This window comes from Onychostoma macrolepis, chromosome 02 (assembly GCF_012432095.1).
Source record: "Onychostoma macrolepis isolate SWU-2019 chromosome 02, ASM1243209v1, whole genome shotgun sequence".
In the NCBI taxonomy this organism is placed as follows: Eukaryota; Metazoa; Chordata; class Actinopteri; order Cypriniformes; family Cyprinidae; genus Onychostoma; species Onychostoma macrolepis.
Window position 1 is genome coordinate 16,465,061 of NC_081156.1, and position 17,686 is coordinate 16,482,746.

Sequence of the window (17,686 nt, forward strand, 5' to 3'; positions counted from 1 at the left end):
TTGAGTGATGACTCGGTATGACACTTAAATGGGTTTGCTTTGGTTGGAAAGTGGCTCTGTTTTAAATAGTGCTTCCCATTGACGCAAAACAATGACAATAGCCTGATGGTTAGCCAGAGCTATTTTAAGCTTATGTGAAGTGCCTATTGAAAATTGCATTGATAGTTCTTCTTGTACGTATGTTCATTTTACTCTATTGGTGTCATACACCTGTGGCCTGGAGTCATTGTGTTTTTTGGTAAACACATTTGTTCAGTTTATTTCCGACTTATTTAGAGGCTGAAAGAATGCGAAAACATTTTAGAGCTTTGTACTTGTAATGCAAGGTTCAGGGCTGAGCTGCAATTATGAATAAGAAATATACATATTATATTGTAATGCTGTTAACTGCAACAGAATATTAACATTATATCCAAGCCATATTTGCCACTTTTTATATGTATATATAACTATCAGACCCTGATAGTGTGACTTTACTACTGTGACTTTACTAGTATTCCTTATGAATTATTTCACCAATTATTTCAAATAAAATAAAAACATTATATATATTTATATATATATTTATATATATAATATATATATATATATTATATATATTGAATAAGATGAATAAAACATGTTCTGCTTATATTGTATTTGCTTTTTATTCCATGCAGCAAGAGAACCAATAAAAATAAGTTTACAAAAATACTATCAAGAAAATTGTAGTTATAGATATATACAAGATATATATATATATTTTAATAAGATATATACAAGCATAAATGAATTTAATGCACAAAAGACATTATCAACTTCATCCCACAAAATGTAATTAATATTCATGTTAACAATTAGTATTCACATCACAGATTTGCAGGGTCAGTACATTTAGGTTTTCTATTTTCAAACCGTTATAAACAGTTCTGGCTGGGATATTTGCCAGGACTTTGTTCACTCCCTCAATTTGGGAGTGAATAACGATGCAGCTCCTTCAAATGAAGATTGATCTGTGCTGTAAATCAAACATAAAAGGTTAGGCATTATGAAAATAGGCACAAAAAAATGTGATTAATAAAATCCGATTAAAAAGTGCAAAGTAATGCCACTTCTGCTTGGTATACCTTGGCTTACGTCGGTCCCACCCGTCGGTGTTCTTGTTCCTGCAAGAGTTGCTCCAAATCCAGGTGTGTTAGACCCGAGTGAGCCAACACCTGCACCTCCTACCACTGGTCTTCCCATCCCTACTCCACTTGATCCTGCACTACTGAATGATGTTATCCCTGTACCACTTTGTCCAGTCGCAGTAGAGCTTGATCCAGCACTGCCAAATCCTGTCAACCCTGGTCCTACTCCACCCAAACTACTTGTCCCTGTCTGGGCTAGACCTGTTCTAGTTGATCCTGGCCCACCTAATCCTGTGCTGCCCAATCCACCTGAAAGGGCCCCTGTGCCCCCTACAGCTGTATTTAATGATCCTGTTCCTGTGCTGCCCCATCTTGCGCTTGATCCTACACCATTAGGATTGGGAAATGCTGGTCCAGTGGAGCCGGCCCCGGGCCATGGCATATTAGGTTTGCTCAGACCTGTTGAACTCATACCGGTCCCACCAGTATTTGGTATGTTTGGCAAACCGAAGGGGTTTGACATGAATGGGTTAGTTCGCATTGGCGGCTGGAAAAAAAGAGAAAGTAATTAAAGTTCATTACAAACACATTTAATTTACAATTGCAAAGATAATTGTTTGTAATATTAAAATAAATACATATATAATATATATAAAAGGACCATATTAACCTCACCTTACAGTTGGCAAGTGAAGTATTCAGATTCTCAACGGTGTTTGTGAGTGTTTTAATTTCTTTTTCTCTCAAGGAGATGAGCTCGCCTTTTAGTTTGTTATCATCTTTTAGTTTTCTGTTCTCCAGTATAAGTTTTTCACTGTCTTGGTCATTCTTGAGCTGAAGTTGCTCAACAGTTTTGCGACTCTCGCGAATCATGACACTGCGATTCTGATTGCACCACGTAGCGTCCTCTTTCAGGCGTATGTTGTCTATCACATATTTGGCATTTTCCCCATTAATTTTTGTGAACTGGTTCCCCACTATGTCCAGATATGACTGGAGCTTGTTCTCGACTTCTCTTGAAAGACTGCTACAGTTTTCCCGAATGTCTTCAAGCTGATTTTTTTGTTTATCACACGTTAGCTGGAAAGAAATATGTTTTGAGAAGAGGTCATCGATCCTTTTGAGGAATTCTTTGGTGACGTCGGGGATTCCTCGTAAAGAAGTGACAAAATCCTCTTTGCACTTCTTTTGGTACAAGGCAAGCTCATCTTCAAGGAAAGCCTTGTCTCGCCTTAGTCTAATTGTTTCCAAGTGATACCCATCCTTGTCTTTGTTGGAGTTGTCCAGCTCAGTTCTCGCAATGGTCACCATCTGAGTAAAGTTTGCTTTAACCAGCTTTAGCATTTCCCCTGACTGCTGGAGCATACTTTGCAAACGTCTGTTGTCTTAAAAAAAAAACAATATAGTTGAAACTGTTGATCTGCTTGATTAACTTTATGCAGGAGTTACAGTCAATGTGTTAAATAAACAAAGATTCAGAATTTTTGTAATCAAGTACCTTATAAAATATAAGAAATATTCAGTGAAAGATTTTTTTCTGAAAAACCATCTTACCACTTGAATCTGGACAGAATGTAGGAGGGCATGCGCGGGGCGCAGCCATTCTTTTTTCAACCTCGCATCGAGACTGTAGACAAAAGAGGACAAAAAAAACTGTTTATTGAGGTCAAAGCCGTGCTCTCCACACTCTTAAAAATAAAGATGCTTCGCGATGCCATAGAAGAACCTTTTTTGTTTAAATGGTTCCATAAAGAACCTTTAACATCTGAAGAACTTCTCTGTTTCACAAAAGGTTCTTTGTGGCGAAAGAAGGTTCTTCAGATTCTAAAAAAGTAAGAAAGAGATGGTTCTTTATAGAACCTTTGACTGAATGGTTCTTTGCGGAACCAAAAATGGTTCTTCTATGGCATCGCTGTGCTTTGTTTTTAAAAGTGTAAGTCTCTTCCTGCAACATTCATGAAAGTTGTGTTAATGGTAATTAACATTCTGCCAGTGTTTTCCAGAATGTTCCTATAACGAAGGAAAGGTTCTTACAACATTAAAAAAGCACATTTTGAAAAACATTTCATAGTCTAATGGGAATGTTAAGAAAACACCATAGCCTACATCATGAAATGAAATGCACCAAACACCATAGCATTCTCTTTTGTATGAAACATGATGTTATCCCAGACAAATTAATTGAATTCATCTCATTTTTTTTGCCCAAATCTCACCATTGTTGCTTGCATGTTCCTTATTGTCAGAGATGAGGTGTTTGCCAGTCTGCGTAATTCAGCCAGAGCTTTGTCATTGATCAGCTTTGCAGTGAGAGTGACGTTCAGAACTTTGGTGAGGTTCTTTTCCTTCCCACGGAGAATGAAATTTTCCATTGTGAGTTTGCTGACACTTTGGTCCAACTCTTGCAGCCTCTTCTCCTCCACCGTGTGCTCGGGCTGTCCGTACACCAGAAAGAGCACCAGACTTGCGATGATCAGAGACTGGATGAGTGAGGAGAAAAAGAAGACAATCTTCATGTAGTAACCACAGCTCTTGCCTTTCGACTTGTGCATCTTCTTGGCAGCCAAGCCAAAGTTGGCCTGAGAGTAACTGCTGTTGTACATCACTGCCCGAATCAAGCTCCTTCACTATGCAAAATGTTCTCCTAAAACATCAAAGGCAAAATAAGAAGTTAAATATGTTAACGCTGCCAGCTTATATTGTTTTCCTGCACCTCCCATTGGATGACGCTTCCCTGATCCACCCTATGCTCATGATTCCCGAGGTTAGAACAACATCACGCACTGCCCAGGGGGTGGTCCAAACCCAGACTGTACATTGTCTCCAAAACAGATCCTTTTGTTTGACAGCATGTTGGCACTCGAGAAAGCACATGGTTGACGGTTTGACTACGTGCTGTTTTGAACAGTTTTTCAGAGATGATTTTAATCTATCTAGGTTAATGACCACAACATTGTACAACTTTTTTTATATTGGTATTACATAACAGCTGCTCTAAAATACTCCTGATTGATTTGAGAATTGTAAAACACATTCCTACATGCTGTCTAAAATTCTTCCTGACGTAGGTAGGATGAGGATGTGGTTTGTATATCGTGTCTTACTAAAACATTGCCTTTGACCAAAGCATTTCAATCCACGGCCAGTTTTACTTTATACATGAGGCAATTAAGTTAACTCACTGCCTTTATATAATATTCTGTAGTTGTTAAGCCGTATGTCTCTATTTTATTCTGATATCTTATATATCTTAAGAGTCAGAGGATAGGAATATTTTGAAAGCATGTGGCTTTCCTGCCAGGAACTGTTGATGTGCCACCCCGATTCCAAGAGGAAACAGTAATTCATAGCTGTGTCTCAGAGTCACAAACGTAGAAGGCACTGTCTGGACACTTCTTAGGTAAACTACTGAACAAATGAAGGAAATCAGTAATAAACACAGATGTATACACATCTGCTGACATTATCAAGAATTAATCGTCCTGTTTATCTGTTTCTAAAATACGGCTGACGTTAAAATTATCATCATGTCACTCGCACTCTGTTGTTTCAAATGTTTCCAAATCACGTAAACCAGCCAAAGCACACATTACCTCATTAACGTTAAAACGTTTGTGCTTGTATTACGTAATTACGCAGATGAGACTTCACATAACAACAAGAAGAATATAAAAAAGAAAATAATTAAACATAATTTAAAAGCAATGAAGCCTGTGATGATCTACAGAAAAAACTAAAGGTGCCTCAAATATCCCTTTGAGTACTCGAGGAACTTCAAAATGTAATTTAAGTGCCTCAAAGCTCTTTTTTCCATAATAGGGTTCCTGGAGGAACCATTTCAGTCTTTGCAGTTCTTGCAAGAACTTATGGGATCCTTGAAGCACTTTGTTTCCACTTCTGAGGTTCTGGAGTCACCCTTTCATTACACTGAGACCTCAAAGTGCTCTGGAGGTTCCTGGAGGAACTCAATTTTTTTAAAAGGGTTATTGTAAGATCTGTTAACATCGAAGTGGTTCCTGGAAGATCTGACTTGTATAAGCCAGCATCTGGAGGAACCCAGAGATTCATGTGACAGAAATGAAATAGGACTGATTATTATTATTTAATTATTATTATCTAATTATAACAATCAGTACAAGTGTAATATTTAGAATTTTTATTTCCCTAATGAAATAACTTTCAATTATTCAGAAATAATTGTTTAACAATTAATATAATAAAAAAGTATGCTGTTGTCAAGAAGAAGAAAATGTCCTCGCTCACCTGCTGTCTGCTCGCGCGCGCGCAAGTGCGATTTCAAATACAAAGTATCATTAACGGTTCCTCTCCTCAAACAACCACAGCGCAGGACTGTCGAACAAAAGGTGAGTAAATTCTCCAAAATGAATATACAGATTTACTATTCGTACACAAATTTCTGTACTGACACGCTTAACTGTATGTTTTTATATTTAAATGTTTGTTGTTTACCATTTTAACCGCTAATTTAATAGCCGCGATGCTAGCTATCATAATGAACTTAGTGGGGCGAAATGGAGAGTATTAAATCACAAACGGCGATTTTTAGTCAGCTTTGTTCATTATATTCACTTTTAGTCATTGTAACTCTGTTCTTTTCTGAACTAATTTGTTGTCGTTTACGTTTGTTAATCGTTACCCATCCATGTTACATGTAGACTATCTAATAGCTTATTTTTCGATTCATTTAACTTACAGAAAAAAACTGTTTTTGTCCTTTTCTCTCCTCAGAACCTATACATTTAACAGGGTTCACTGAGCAGCACTAATGTAAGTAGACCTTTTTTTTTTTTTTTACTTTGAAATAACTGAAATAGTGTTTCAGAGTGAGGCCTAACATTAATCCAAAATTATATATGAATCCAGTCTTATATACAATATTAATGTTACACTGAATTGAATTAAAGAGTTTATAATTTGTTTTCTTTTGTTTTTGTTTTTTTTAGCAGTTAATGAAGACGTTGTATGTTTCATGAATATGGCTCTGTAGTGGACTGCTGGAGCTGCTGATGTCTGTTGCTGGCTGAAAATAAAGTGATCTCTCTGGACTTACCTCATCTTTTGAAGGTGTGTAAATAAGTGAACAATTGAGGAGAAACATCAGAAACCGATCTAAAACATTCAATTACTTATAGTTTATATGTTTTATTTTTTTTCCACTTTTATTTTCTTCTAAGAAATCCAAGCCTTGCTCCTGATCCTGCTGTGCTGGATGGTATATGATTAATTGAGGTAAGTCTGAGTTTGTGCATTTTGAGGTTTACACACACACATATACATACATACATACACACACATATATATATATATATACACACACATACACACAGGTGCATCAAAAAAAACAAATTAGGATATCATGAAAAGTGTTTTTGTAACTTATTTCAAAAGTGAAACTTTCATATATTCTAGATTAATTACATGTAAAGTAAAACATTTCAAAAGTTTTTTTTGTTTGTTTTAATTTTGATGATTAGAGCTTACAGCTCAAGTCAAAAATCCAGTATTGGATTGCTGCAGTTAAAGCTATTTCTTTTCAATTCATCAATCTTATTGTCTCTAGCAAAACAAATCATTACAGCTCCAAGTGAACCATGTTCGACAGCTCACCAAACTATTGTTCAGGCTTTAATGCGTGTTGCTGCAGACACCCGGAATTTGTACTGTAGGGATGGTCATTTAATTCAACTCAAATGTAAATATTTTTGGCTTTCGTGATCTGTAAGCTGTAATCATTAAGATTAAAACAAAAAAAAAAATTCTTTTTAAATGTTTTACTTTACATGTAATTAATCTAGAATATCTGAAAGTTTCACTTTTTGAAACAAGTTACAGAAAAAAAATGAACTTTTTCACGATATTCAAATTTTTTTAGATGCACCTGTGTACAGTATATATACATACACACGAACACATACATACATAAATACATTCAAATATACATACACTGTGTGTTATTGCAATAGATATTGCATTGAACTAGTCCACAACCATTAATCAGTACGCTAATATAACAAAATACTCATTTTAAAGATACTCTGAATAAAACCATGTGCTAAATGAATAAATATTTTGTTATTAAATTTTATGTAAATCCCTCCTTTTTCAACGAACTACACAGAATCTTACACTAACTGTGGTAATGAAGACCCATTTGGTGAGAGCAGCACTGCAGATTTTCCTGATGGTGAGGAGCTACTTGCTGACGAACCCACCAACATGATTTCACCTTATAAGTGCCTTTGTTCTATTCAACATTATACAGAAAAGCTGTTAAACGTACAGCAAAGTGTACTATTTTTCTGCTGCATTTGTTGGGTATTCAAGAGGAGATCATCAAGCTACCTACAGCTGTCTTAAGGCTTATCAATTTCTTAAAATTTCCTGTGTGAATTTTCCCAATCTGTGACCTCCATTTAGAACAAGAAAGAATGTTATCATTGACTGCGATGTACATTAAATTTGCTCATTTGAATTGTACTATTTTTGAGGTATGATTGTTTTAAAGTTCTAAGATATTTATTTGTTTATGGTTTTGTCAAGGTGTAAGTTTTATTTATTTTTTTTATTTATAACAATATTAACACTGGTGTTCCCATGAATTTGATTGTGATGTGCAGTATTGATTATTTATTTGAAACTTCTATGGATATTGTTGTTGTTAATCAATAAACAATGTTTGATATGTATTCATTTTAGTTTTTCTGTTTGTTTATTAAAATAATTAAATGTCAATAGCAGGAACAATAAACTAGAGGGAGGGAGAGGGGAACAAATATTAAAGAACTGAAATTGAGAAATGGTGCCTCGAAGCACCAAGGTGGTTCCTGACCATTCTTAATAAAAGGGTTCCTCCAGGAACCTTTAAAAGTTCCTCAGAGAACCACCCCTTTTTAAAGGGTGCCTAGAGGCTCTACAGAGGGTTCCGCCACAGTGGCGAAGTGAAGAACCCCAAAAGGTGCCTCCAGGAACCTTTAGTTTTTACAGTGTGGGCTCAAACAGAGCAATGTTTTTATAGAGCTACAGAGTCAGTGTTTACACTTTTCACATACATCAGTCTCTGATACTAAACTGGAATAAGAATGTGTATTTTAACATAAAATTACAGAATTCTTAGCCTCGTAATGTCACCACTAGATGGAGATATTTCCAAATAACACTAGCATTTTGTCATTTAACAGACATTAAAATAAAAATATGATAAAAATGTTTATTTAATTGCAAAATAAAATACAAATAATTAAACAGTATGAAATATTTCATAAAATAAAAGATAATATTCAAAAATAAAATACAAATATTTTATTGCATAATAAAAACAATATTTTATGAAACATCTTTGAAGCCCATGTATGTTCCACCATGCTTTCAGGGCCCGGTAAAGTCAGCACAAGTAAGAGCTGCAGTGCTACCCCGTATCCTAAAAGAGATCAATCACATTCCTGAACCCTGGGGTCAAAGGCCAAATAAACACCCAGCTTGTACAATAACTCAAGCATGCACTCTCAGACTCACACTCCTCTTTTCTTATGTGCTCTCTTTCACACACACACACACACTCACACAAACACACTATTTGGGGTGGGGTGGGGGGGTGGGGGATTGGGAGAAGACTTTACATGCTGCTAAGAAACTCAAAATGACCAGATTTTGAAAAAGAGCTGATGTAAATTGGTGATGCCAAATCAGTTTGCTTCTGGTTTCGTTGAGAAACCAAAGTATGCTTTTGTTTCTGTTGTTTCTAAGAATATGATTTCACAGAAACAGGTTGAGAAGGAAGCAGAGGTTGAGTGAGGGCAGCAAATGCAATGTTTTTCTCTTGAGTGTGACCCTTGAATAATTATGTGAACTGGTGGCCAAGATCTAAATCTCCAACAAGAGACAGCTGTCTCCTGGATCAACAACAAGATGTACAGCCTGGATGGTTTCTCATTGTTTGAAAGTAATAAAAAAAAAAAAGTAAATTAAAGAAACTCTACATTCCTTTTCATACAGGAAACAATGCTGAACCAAAATCTTTGGCTGAACCTCACCTGCATTGTTTGATAATTGCACAAAATATTATTATTACACAAAATTATGCCTTTCCTACCCTCTGACCTCTTGCCACGTAAATCTGGATTGTATTCAAGCTTTACCTCACCTGTAGATATGTTCTCAGGTTATTACTCAAACCTCTTCTGGTAACTGCCATTAACATGATTTGTACATTTTTAACACTTTGATCATAAAGCATCTTTGGGCATTTTAATGTTTCCTTAAAACTACTGTATATTTTTACATTACCAGTATTTTTTAAATACTAGTAAGTAATCTGGTAGTGACTAGTATCAACTTTAATGTTACTTCAGAACAAACTAGAGACAAGTAACTAATCCATTGTAACTGAAAACAAATATTTTGAATTTCCGTTGGGATCTGTAGTTCAGTTATCAGCTAGCCACTTCCAACTCATGTATATCAATTTCAAGTTTCACCAGTATTCCAGTTGTTGCTGGTACTTATTTTCTAGCTTTACTGGTATCTATATTCATTTAGGTACTACTCATTTCTAATCCTATTTACTATATATTAGTCAATGCTGGGTAGTAACTGATTACATGTAATCTGGATAAGTAATTAATTAGATTGTAATTAGATTATATTACATTTTAGAATACTCGTAATCAGACTACATTTACTTTTTTATTGATTACATCATATTATTCACATATTTAAATTTTCCTTTCTAAAATAGCCTACCGCTTATATACAGTCAGAAAGCCTAAAAGTTTTGTGGACATTCACAAAAAAGACCAGTCACTAGTCAAGTGGCATTTGACCACTGGATTTACAAAATTACTTCAGTTTTAATTGTTTTCTTGGTTTTTAATTGTTTTTAGTTAGTGTTTTATTCTGAATGCTGTTATTTAATATATATATATATATATATTTTTTTTTTTTTTTTTTTGACATTTTTAGGATTTAATTAGTTATTTGTTTTTCATTAAACTCACTAACCCCCTGCAGTCCCTTCACAAATTACAGTTTGGGAAACCTTGACGTAATATAATGTTTAATGCATATCATGTTGTTAATAAAAATGAATGGAATACATTTTGGTTCTCTTTGCGCCGTATATCAATGAGATTTTCTTATTTAAATCAATGTGATAAACAAGTAAGGTCAAATCTAAAAGTAATCAAAAAGTAGTCTGATTATATTAGTAAATATAAACTAGTAAGTAAAACTATTGAAGTATAAAGTAACCATTTGTGACTAGTGAGATAAGAAATGTTACTGTTAAATACTGGGAAATATTATATAGCCCCTTATAAATAGACAATAATATAAGCACTGGTAAAGTTGGAGTAGATAGTAAATACTTTAATAACAAGTAATAAAGTATTAGCCTAGTATTTAATAAATCATTACTTGTGACAATTAAAAAGATAATAGTCACTGATAGTATGACTGACTAGAAGTTAACACAGGATCAATAGCCTACTAGTAACATTAAAATGATGCTAGCTAGTTTATACCTCCTTCATAAATGTTTTGCCTGATTTAAAATTATTAATAATATTATAGAACATTATATACCTAGCCTGTGCATGGCTCCAGACAAAATGGTTTCTTATGGTATTTACTAGTTTGGCGTCCTGTAGGCATGTTTGCAGTCCTTTGAAGCACGCCTGAGGTCACTGATCTCTCAGGAGCAAAACACCACATTCTTTTTTTGTGTGCCCAGCAGAGCTGCTCTTTGACTTCTTTGCCCATATAAGGCAGGAGATACCATGGCAACCGTGGGCTTGAATAGCTGTGTCAAATCCCTCCGCACCCCCTCACACACACACACACACACACACACACACACACACACTCACTCTCTCTCTCTCTCTCTCCCTCACAGGCACGCGGCGCGCGCGCTCTACTGGACACTGGCTCGCGCTATCTCTTGTCCTCTTCAAGCCAGCGCGACTTTTGCACTTCCAACAGAAGGTAGGGATATGGAAACACTCCCGGGGTTTCGCCGCCGTTATCGGTACGCTAGTTTATCATTCGGGGCGTCAAAGGTAAGCAAGAATATATAGAGTGTTCGCCGAAGTCAGGAGTGAGGTATGTCGCTAAAGCTATGGCTCCACCCCTCCCCCTGCCCGAGGATCGCTGGAGGTTAGGCCGCATGTCTGTTACTGGCGCTCATAAAAAACAAGAAAGGGGACATTTAGCTCCGGTTCACGGCGAAACCATTAACACGAGCTTGCGTTATGGTTTCACCCGTTCCGTTTTTGATTCAGCCGTTTTCAATCAGCGCCACAGTAACTGTTAGAGGGACTCCAAAAGTGTGCCCTCATTTCACAACAAACAAGCGCAGCACTTCCTTGAACAATCAGTATAGTGTAGGAAGGCGCTGCTTTTTATACCGAGATGTTCTGATTAGTATGTGATTATTGCTTGTTATGGTATGCTTTAATGCGTTTATATTTTGAAATACCGGTGTGTTTCTGTTTTGTTCCTCATTACTGGATCTTGACCAGGAATTTTGAAAGGTTAGACATTTTAGTAAAATTCTTTGGTAATCTCTGGCTACTAGGTTCCAGTGAAATTGTCTAAAAATAATTTAAAATATATTAATAATTGACACATTATGTATACATACTGTAAAGGCCGCAGTATGTAGAGTAAAACTTGTTAAAACTGTCAGGGTTCTTGCTCTCTTAGTAAATAAAGAATTATCCATACCAGGAAAAGTCATGGAAATTTATATAGGTTGACTTTTATATGTTATTACTTTTGCTCCATTAATTATTAAGTGCTTATTAGGCTATAAATAACTTTTTTAGTGCTATGTACATTTAAATAATTCAGGAATCACAAAAGACTGAAATCCTGTAGTCAGAAAGTGTAGAAACCCTGAACTGTGTCTATTATTTTGTTTTTTAGTAACTTTATTTTCTTTCACAGGCTGACATCTAGATTGGAAACTGACATCTAAACGACACATTATTCGAGGGGTGATTAAAGAAGCTGGAGGAAAAAGTGAATATGGTCAGTCAAGGAGGCAAAACAACATGCACAGCACACTTTCCGAAGACCAAAGTTGACTGACTCAGACGAGTGACTCATGACTCGCGTCTGAGCCTAAATGTGTGAGTCAAAGCTGTGGACAATTACCAGATATCGAGGCCTTCATATCTTCTCATTTTAGAACACACAGCTGTCAAAAAAAGGGGTCAACTGAAACTGTCTGTACCGACAGCACGTTTGGGAGTATTTTTCCTCCTCGGTTGTGCTGAGAACTAAGCGATGGCCATGGTGAGAGGGGGGTGGGGAGATCCCAATGGGGAGACTAATGGACTTGGTGACAAGGGGTACCTGAGGGGAGATGAGGACGATGGGTCACCGCAAGGAGGCGGCAGCGACATGGAGGCCGGGGAGGATGATAAAGGTTGTGTGGTGGACTGTGTGGTCTGCGGTGACAAATCCAGTGGGAAACACTACGGCGTGTTTACCTGTGAGGGCTGCAAGAGCTTCTTCAAACGGAGTGTCCGACGAAATCTTAACTATACCTGCAGGTAATGGAGGGAAAGTCAGCAATGTGTTAGTTCATGTTCTCAGCATGTTAATTTCAGTCTCACCATTAAGCCATTGTTTTTGGTGCCTTTCAGATCAAACCGAGACTGCCAGATTGACCAACATCATCGCAACCAGTGTCAGTACTGCCGTTTAAAGAAGTGTTTCCGAGTGGGAATGCGCAAAGAAGGTAACTGTCTATCCCTCTTATCAAAGCAGTCGGAATGGCTTTCTGTCATTGTTTAATGCACACAGACTCAACTGATCCACTGATTTGTCAACTTGTCATAGAATATATAATAAGCAAAGGGGCTGTGTCTCTCATGGACATATTTAGGACACATTTTCAAGCATACACTACCATTCAAAAGTTTGGGTTAAGATTTTTTTTAATTATGCTCACCGGAATTACACTTATTTTATCAAAAATACAGTGAATATACAGTATTATTGTGAAATATTGTTGCAATTTAAAAATTATTTTCTGTTTTGAATATATTTTCAAATATAATTTATTCCTGTGACAGCCAAGCTGAATTTTCAGCAGCCATTGCTCCAGTCTGTCACATGATCCTTCAGAAATCATTCTAATATGCTGATTTGCTGCTCGAGAAACATTTCTTACTATTAGCAATGTTGAAAACAGGTGTGCTGCTTAATTTTTTTAGGAAACCATGATCCATTTTTCATAGTTTTTTGATGAACTAAGTTCAAAAGAACATTTATTTGAAACTGAAATCTTTTGAATGAGTATTAACAAGAATATTAAAGCTGAATAAGATTGTTATTATTTTTACTGTTTTAACACTACTGAATCTACAGTGTCATGGGAAAGAAATTATATTGAATTGAATGTGACCGGGTACCACAACATTACACACATTTTTACTGTATTGTTTTCACTGACTGCATGCAAAAACAAGCATACAGCGCAATCAGTGTAGTCCAATTCACAAACATGACTCTTAGAAACAGGTTATTTTAGTGACAGCAGAAAGCTGTAGAGATCACTGTTTTATATTTGATAGAGTGATGAGAGTCTAAGAGCTGTGTTTTATTTTAAGCCGACCCAGATGGTGTTTGTTTACCACATTTGCCAGTGCACATGATGAAACTTACATTAGGGCGTGATGACCTATATATTTCACTGTTTCCTCAACAGTTTTGCTTTTAAAACCGAGTGATGATAGGAGTGTTTAGCTTTTTATTGAACATTTTCATTCCTCATTTATAAAGTCTAGAACGGTGTTTGCAGGTTCCTTTTTCATTTTTTGAGTGCCTTTGTAATCAGGAATTAGATGTTTCTAATCCCTTAGGTCAATGCTCTGACTCTCTGCCAGATGCTGCATGTTAGAAAAAGAAAGGAGCGTTGAAACTTAGTAATGTCTTCTATCAAGCGTTTCAACTCCGTCACGACTCTCCCCTTCTCTCTTCCCTTTCCCCCTTTAGCAGTTCAGCGCGGACGCATCCCACCTTCGCATTCAAGCCTCAGCCCATCCACAACTCCAGTGGGCGGTAATGCCGGCAGTGGCGTGAGTGAGTTCTACAACGGGCAGCCGGTGTCTGAGCTCATCTCCCAGCTCCTGCGGGCAGAACCTTACCCTAACAGCCGCTACAGCCATCAGTACAGCCAGCAGATGCAGGGGGGCGGAGGATCCATGGGCATCGACAGCATCTGCGAGCTAGCCGCTAGACTTCTGTTTAGCATCATCGAATGGGCCCGAAACATTCCTTACTTTCCTGAGCTGCCTGTGTCTGAGCAGGTGGCCTTGCTGCGGCTCAGCTGGAGCGAACTGTTTATTCTTAACGCGGCCCAATCTGCCTGCCCCTGCACATGGCCCCTCTGCTTGCCGCCGCAGGCTTTCACTCGTCTCCCATGTCTGCCGAGAGGGTGGTGTCCTTTATGGACCAGGTGCGTGTCTTCCAGGACCAAGTGGAGAAGCTGACCCGCCTGCAAGTGGATTCAGCAGAGTACAGCTGTCTGAAGGCCATTGCGCTCTTCTCACCAGGTGCGGCAGACACATTACTCCGATTAAACTGCATTTAACCGAACGTAATCGGATCAAAGACGATGTAATATATTCGTACTCTATACAGATTGGTAGAGAATAGTGAGTATTGTGCTGGCAGTCAAATTTCTAGCATAATACTAGCACCCTCTACTGGAGAAGACAAAATCTTTTTCAGTGCATTGTGAAGCACCTTTATACCTAACATATCGTTAAGAATAAGGCAAATTATAGATTAAATACCTTCAGTATGCAGATATTCTGTCCTGTAGCATCACATTTTTAGTTTGAGTTTACATTGTATCCAAATGACTCAATGTGCATTCAAACATTTTCAGCATGTATGTTCCCGGGGAATTGAACATTTTTTCAATACGTTTGTTTTTCTTAGTCCAACCACAGATTGATCAGAATTTAGGTTTATTACATAATTTATATGTAAACATTAAATATAATCATCATCATCGTAATCATTAAACATCTAATGTTTCATTTATAATTTATATTTGAAAACGTATACATTTTAAAAATCATTCAAACTTATTAATTTGTGTTTATTTTACAAAGAAGAAATTTGCTGTAATAAACTATTACTGGAAATGATACTGTTATAATGTAAGCCATTATTTCTAAACTCTTGAAGTGCTGTCACCTTCTGTTTATTCTCTGTGGTTAATATACCCACATAAAACAAATGACCAGCAAAAAGTTTAAAAGAACAAAATAGAAGGTTGTTTTCTAGGGCTAATGAATGTAAATTATTATGTAATCATTGTAAAATAATTATTTGGGACATAAATATGGTTTACACTTTATATTGATAATTTTGCAACATGGCAACTAACTTTAATTAGTAAGAAGTTACTGGTAAGTAGAATGTGTGTTGATGATGACTGGTAGTTGACAAAGTTACTTATGGTTAGGAGAATATTGGAGTGGAATATCAAAATAGCTTGTTACCATAATTATTCATTACCACACATTTTACAGAAATAGTATTTAAAGATTAATTGTTTAGTCCAAAGATTGCAGTTCTCAGCTCACAATCCTAGTTTTGATTAGATTTGATTCTTTCAAGGTATCCAAAACTCATATCAGATCTGAAAATTCCACATAACTCCATTTACCTCTCATACTACTTTCCATTGGAAATGAGTGACTTGTTGGCAGCTTGACTCAGGCCAGTGGGCCATCCTTATTGTTGAGCTCTACCATGACCTTGTCCTTGCTAGCATCATGCTTTACCAGTTGAGTTAGAGGGAGTCTAGTTTCATACCTGAATATCTGGTGTTCTTTGTGTTTAGATGCGTGTGGGCTGACAGACCCGGCTCATGTGGAAAGCTTGCAGGAAAAAGCTCAGGTGGCCCTGACCGAGTACGAGCGCATGCAGTACCCCGGGCAGCCCCAGCGCTTCGGACGGCTTCTACTGCGACTGCCCGCTCTGAGGGCCGTGCCCGCCAACCTCATTTCTCAGCTCTTCTTCATGCGCCTGGTGGGCAAAACGCCCATCGAGACGCTCATCCGTGACATGCAGCTGTCTGGCAGCTCCATCAGTTGGCCGTACGCACCAGGGCAATAACCATTATCAGATTTGACCACGAAACCAGTCTGAACTGCAGATTATCTCAGTGTGATTTTGTTTTTTCAACCACACATTCACATCTGATATTCACCGGACCACCTAATGCAACGGGGTCATACTGTGGGAATGGTGGATTCAGTAGTACGTGGCAGAAGGCTTGATGTATGCCCTGTGTGAACTGTTTTATGAGGCCCAGCAGCAATGACTTAAGAAATATTGGTTATCTGCTAGCCAAAGGTATCATGTTAGGTACAGTTTCATAGCAAGTTATTAAGTGGAAATTGGTTAAAGCCCTAAACAACAAGCTCTGTCAGTTGGGTGTAAACATGAAAGTCACTTTGGACTGTCCCTGGAGGCAGCAGGAAATCAAGTCCCCCTCATATTCTGCTCTGCCCTGTCCTTTTGAACCAGAAACCCTGAAGGAGGAGGAAGTAGACATGATGACATCCAAAAACCCAAACAAACCAAATTGGGACTTAGGCATTTGTTTTGCCAATGATAACTACTTGGCTTGTATTTTTAGCTCTTTTTCCCTATTAATGCTAATGCATTTCTATGAGGAGAGATTGAAATTTGCAAAAGCTAGTGGGTCATGTTTTGTTACAATTATTTGACACATGAATTGTGGGCTGTATTTGTACATTGAGTTAAGGTACAGACCTGTCTCTTCACAAATGTTTCATTTTTAATGCACACTGCATTTGAGATAGATGACAAATGAAGTAGTCATGCTTTTTTTCCAGATGAAAAACCAGTGAACTTTCTTCATGCAAGTTGTTCATCGACATTCTACTGGTTTTTATTCTGCTTTTCTGCTATTCTTTTTTTTTTTCTCACTTACCAGTTAATGCAAAACTGGTTATAAAGTCACATTATGTATGTTGACCAAAAGAAATACCTCTACAGTCTGTTGAGACTCAAACGGACTTTCAGTCATTCACGGCTGGGTCAGTTTTTAAATTTATCAGCACACTTGAGCTGCTCACTTTACACTAAAGAGGAGTGATTGGATCTATCTGTCTGTTATGTTTGGCCGTTTTCGGTAAGAAACTGGCATTGCCTGTTTTGTCTTTCGTGGAGCAGTGCTCTGGTGTGGCGTTTCACAGGTGACAGCATGTTGTATTTGGCTCTTGTTGTGAGATGTACGTTTTCTAGCCTTATCATACATGTGAATGACTAATATTACCTCATATTTAGGCCTTGAAACGTATCAGGCGGTCTAATATACATAAATGCATCAAAACAGCAACATGTACAGTTTTCATTTTAATATCTTTGTCTTTTTAAATACTTGTGTATGACAGCTTGATTAAACAAAAGTATCATACATTTAATTGTGTGCTTGTTTGTCAGTTACCTATCAAATTACAAAGGAAACTTTTCTTGAGGAGTTTTATATACAAATTGTAAAGAGA

General features: G+C 37.0%; 2 protein-coding genes and 1 long non-coding RNA gene across 3 annotated transcripts; 2 read left to right on the forward strand and 1 right to left on the reverse strand.

Moving 5' to 3' along the window:
* Window positions 1-628: 628 nt before the first annotated feature.
* Window positions 629-3,819, reverse strand: plvapa (plasmalemma vesicle associated protein a). Its single transcript, XM_058754445.1, has 5 exons — window positions 3,326-3,819; window positions 2,664-2,736; window positions 1,785-2,494; window positions 1,107-1,656; window positions 629-997 (listed from the first exon to the last, which is right to left on the reverse strand). Exons 1-5 carry the CDS (start codon window positions 3,710-3,712, stop codon window positions 945-947), a joined length of 1,773 nt encoding a protein of 590 aa, XP_058610428.1. The 5' UTR covers window positions 3,713-3,819; the 3' UTR covers window positions 629-944.
* Window positions 3,820-5,397: 1,578 nt separating this feature from the next.
* LOC131531138 (uncharacterized) lies at window positions 5,398-7,833 on the forward strand. The gene is made up of 5 exons (XR_009268576.1): window positions 5,398-5,473; window positions 5,859-5,897; window positions 6,074-6,194; window positions 6,305-6,359; window positions 7,249-7,833. It is a non-coding gene; the product is annotated as an uncharacterized LOC131531138 (long non-coding RNA).
* A 3,291-nt stretch (window positions 7,834-11,124) lies between these two features.
* nr2f6a (nuclear receptor subfamily 2, group F, member 6a) lies at window positions 11,125-17,532 on the forward strand. Its single transcript, XM_058752507.1, is given in 6 exon segments — window positions 11,125-11,656; window positions 12,072-12,682; window positions 12,776-12,870; window positions 14,130-14,498; window positions 14,501-14,689; window positions 15,994-17,532. Coding segments are annotated over 5 exon segments (1,197 nt in total). The 5' UTR covers window positions 11,125-11,656; window positions 12,072-12,413; the 3' UTR covers window positions 16,269-17,532.
* Window positions 17,533-17,686: the final 154 nt, after the last annotated feature.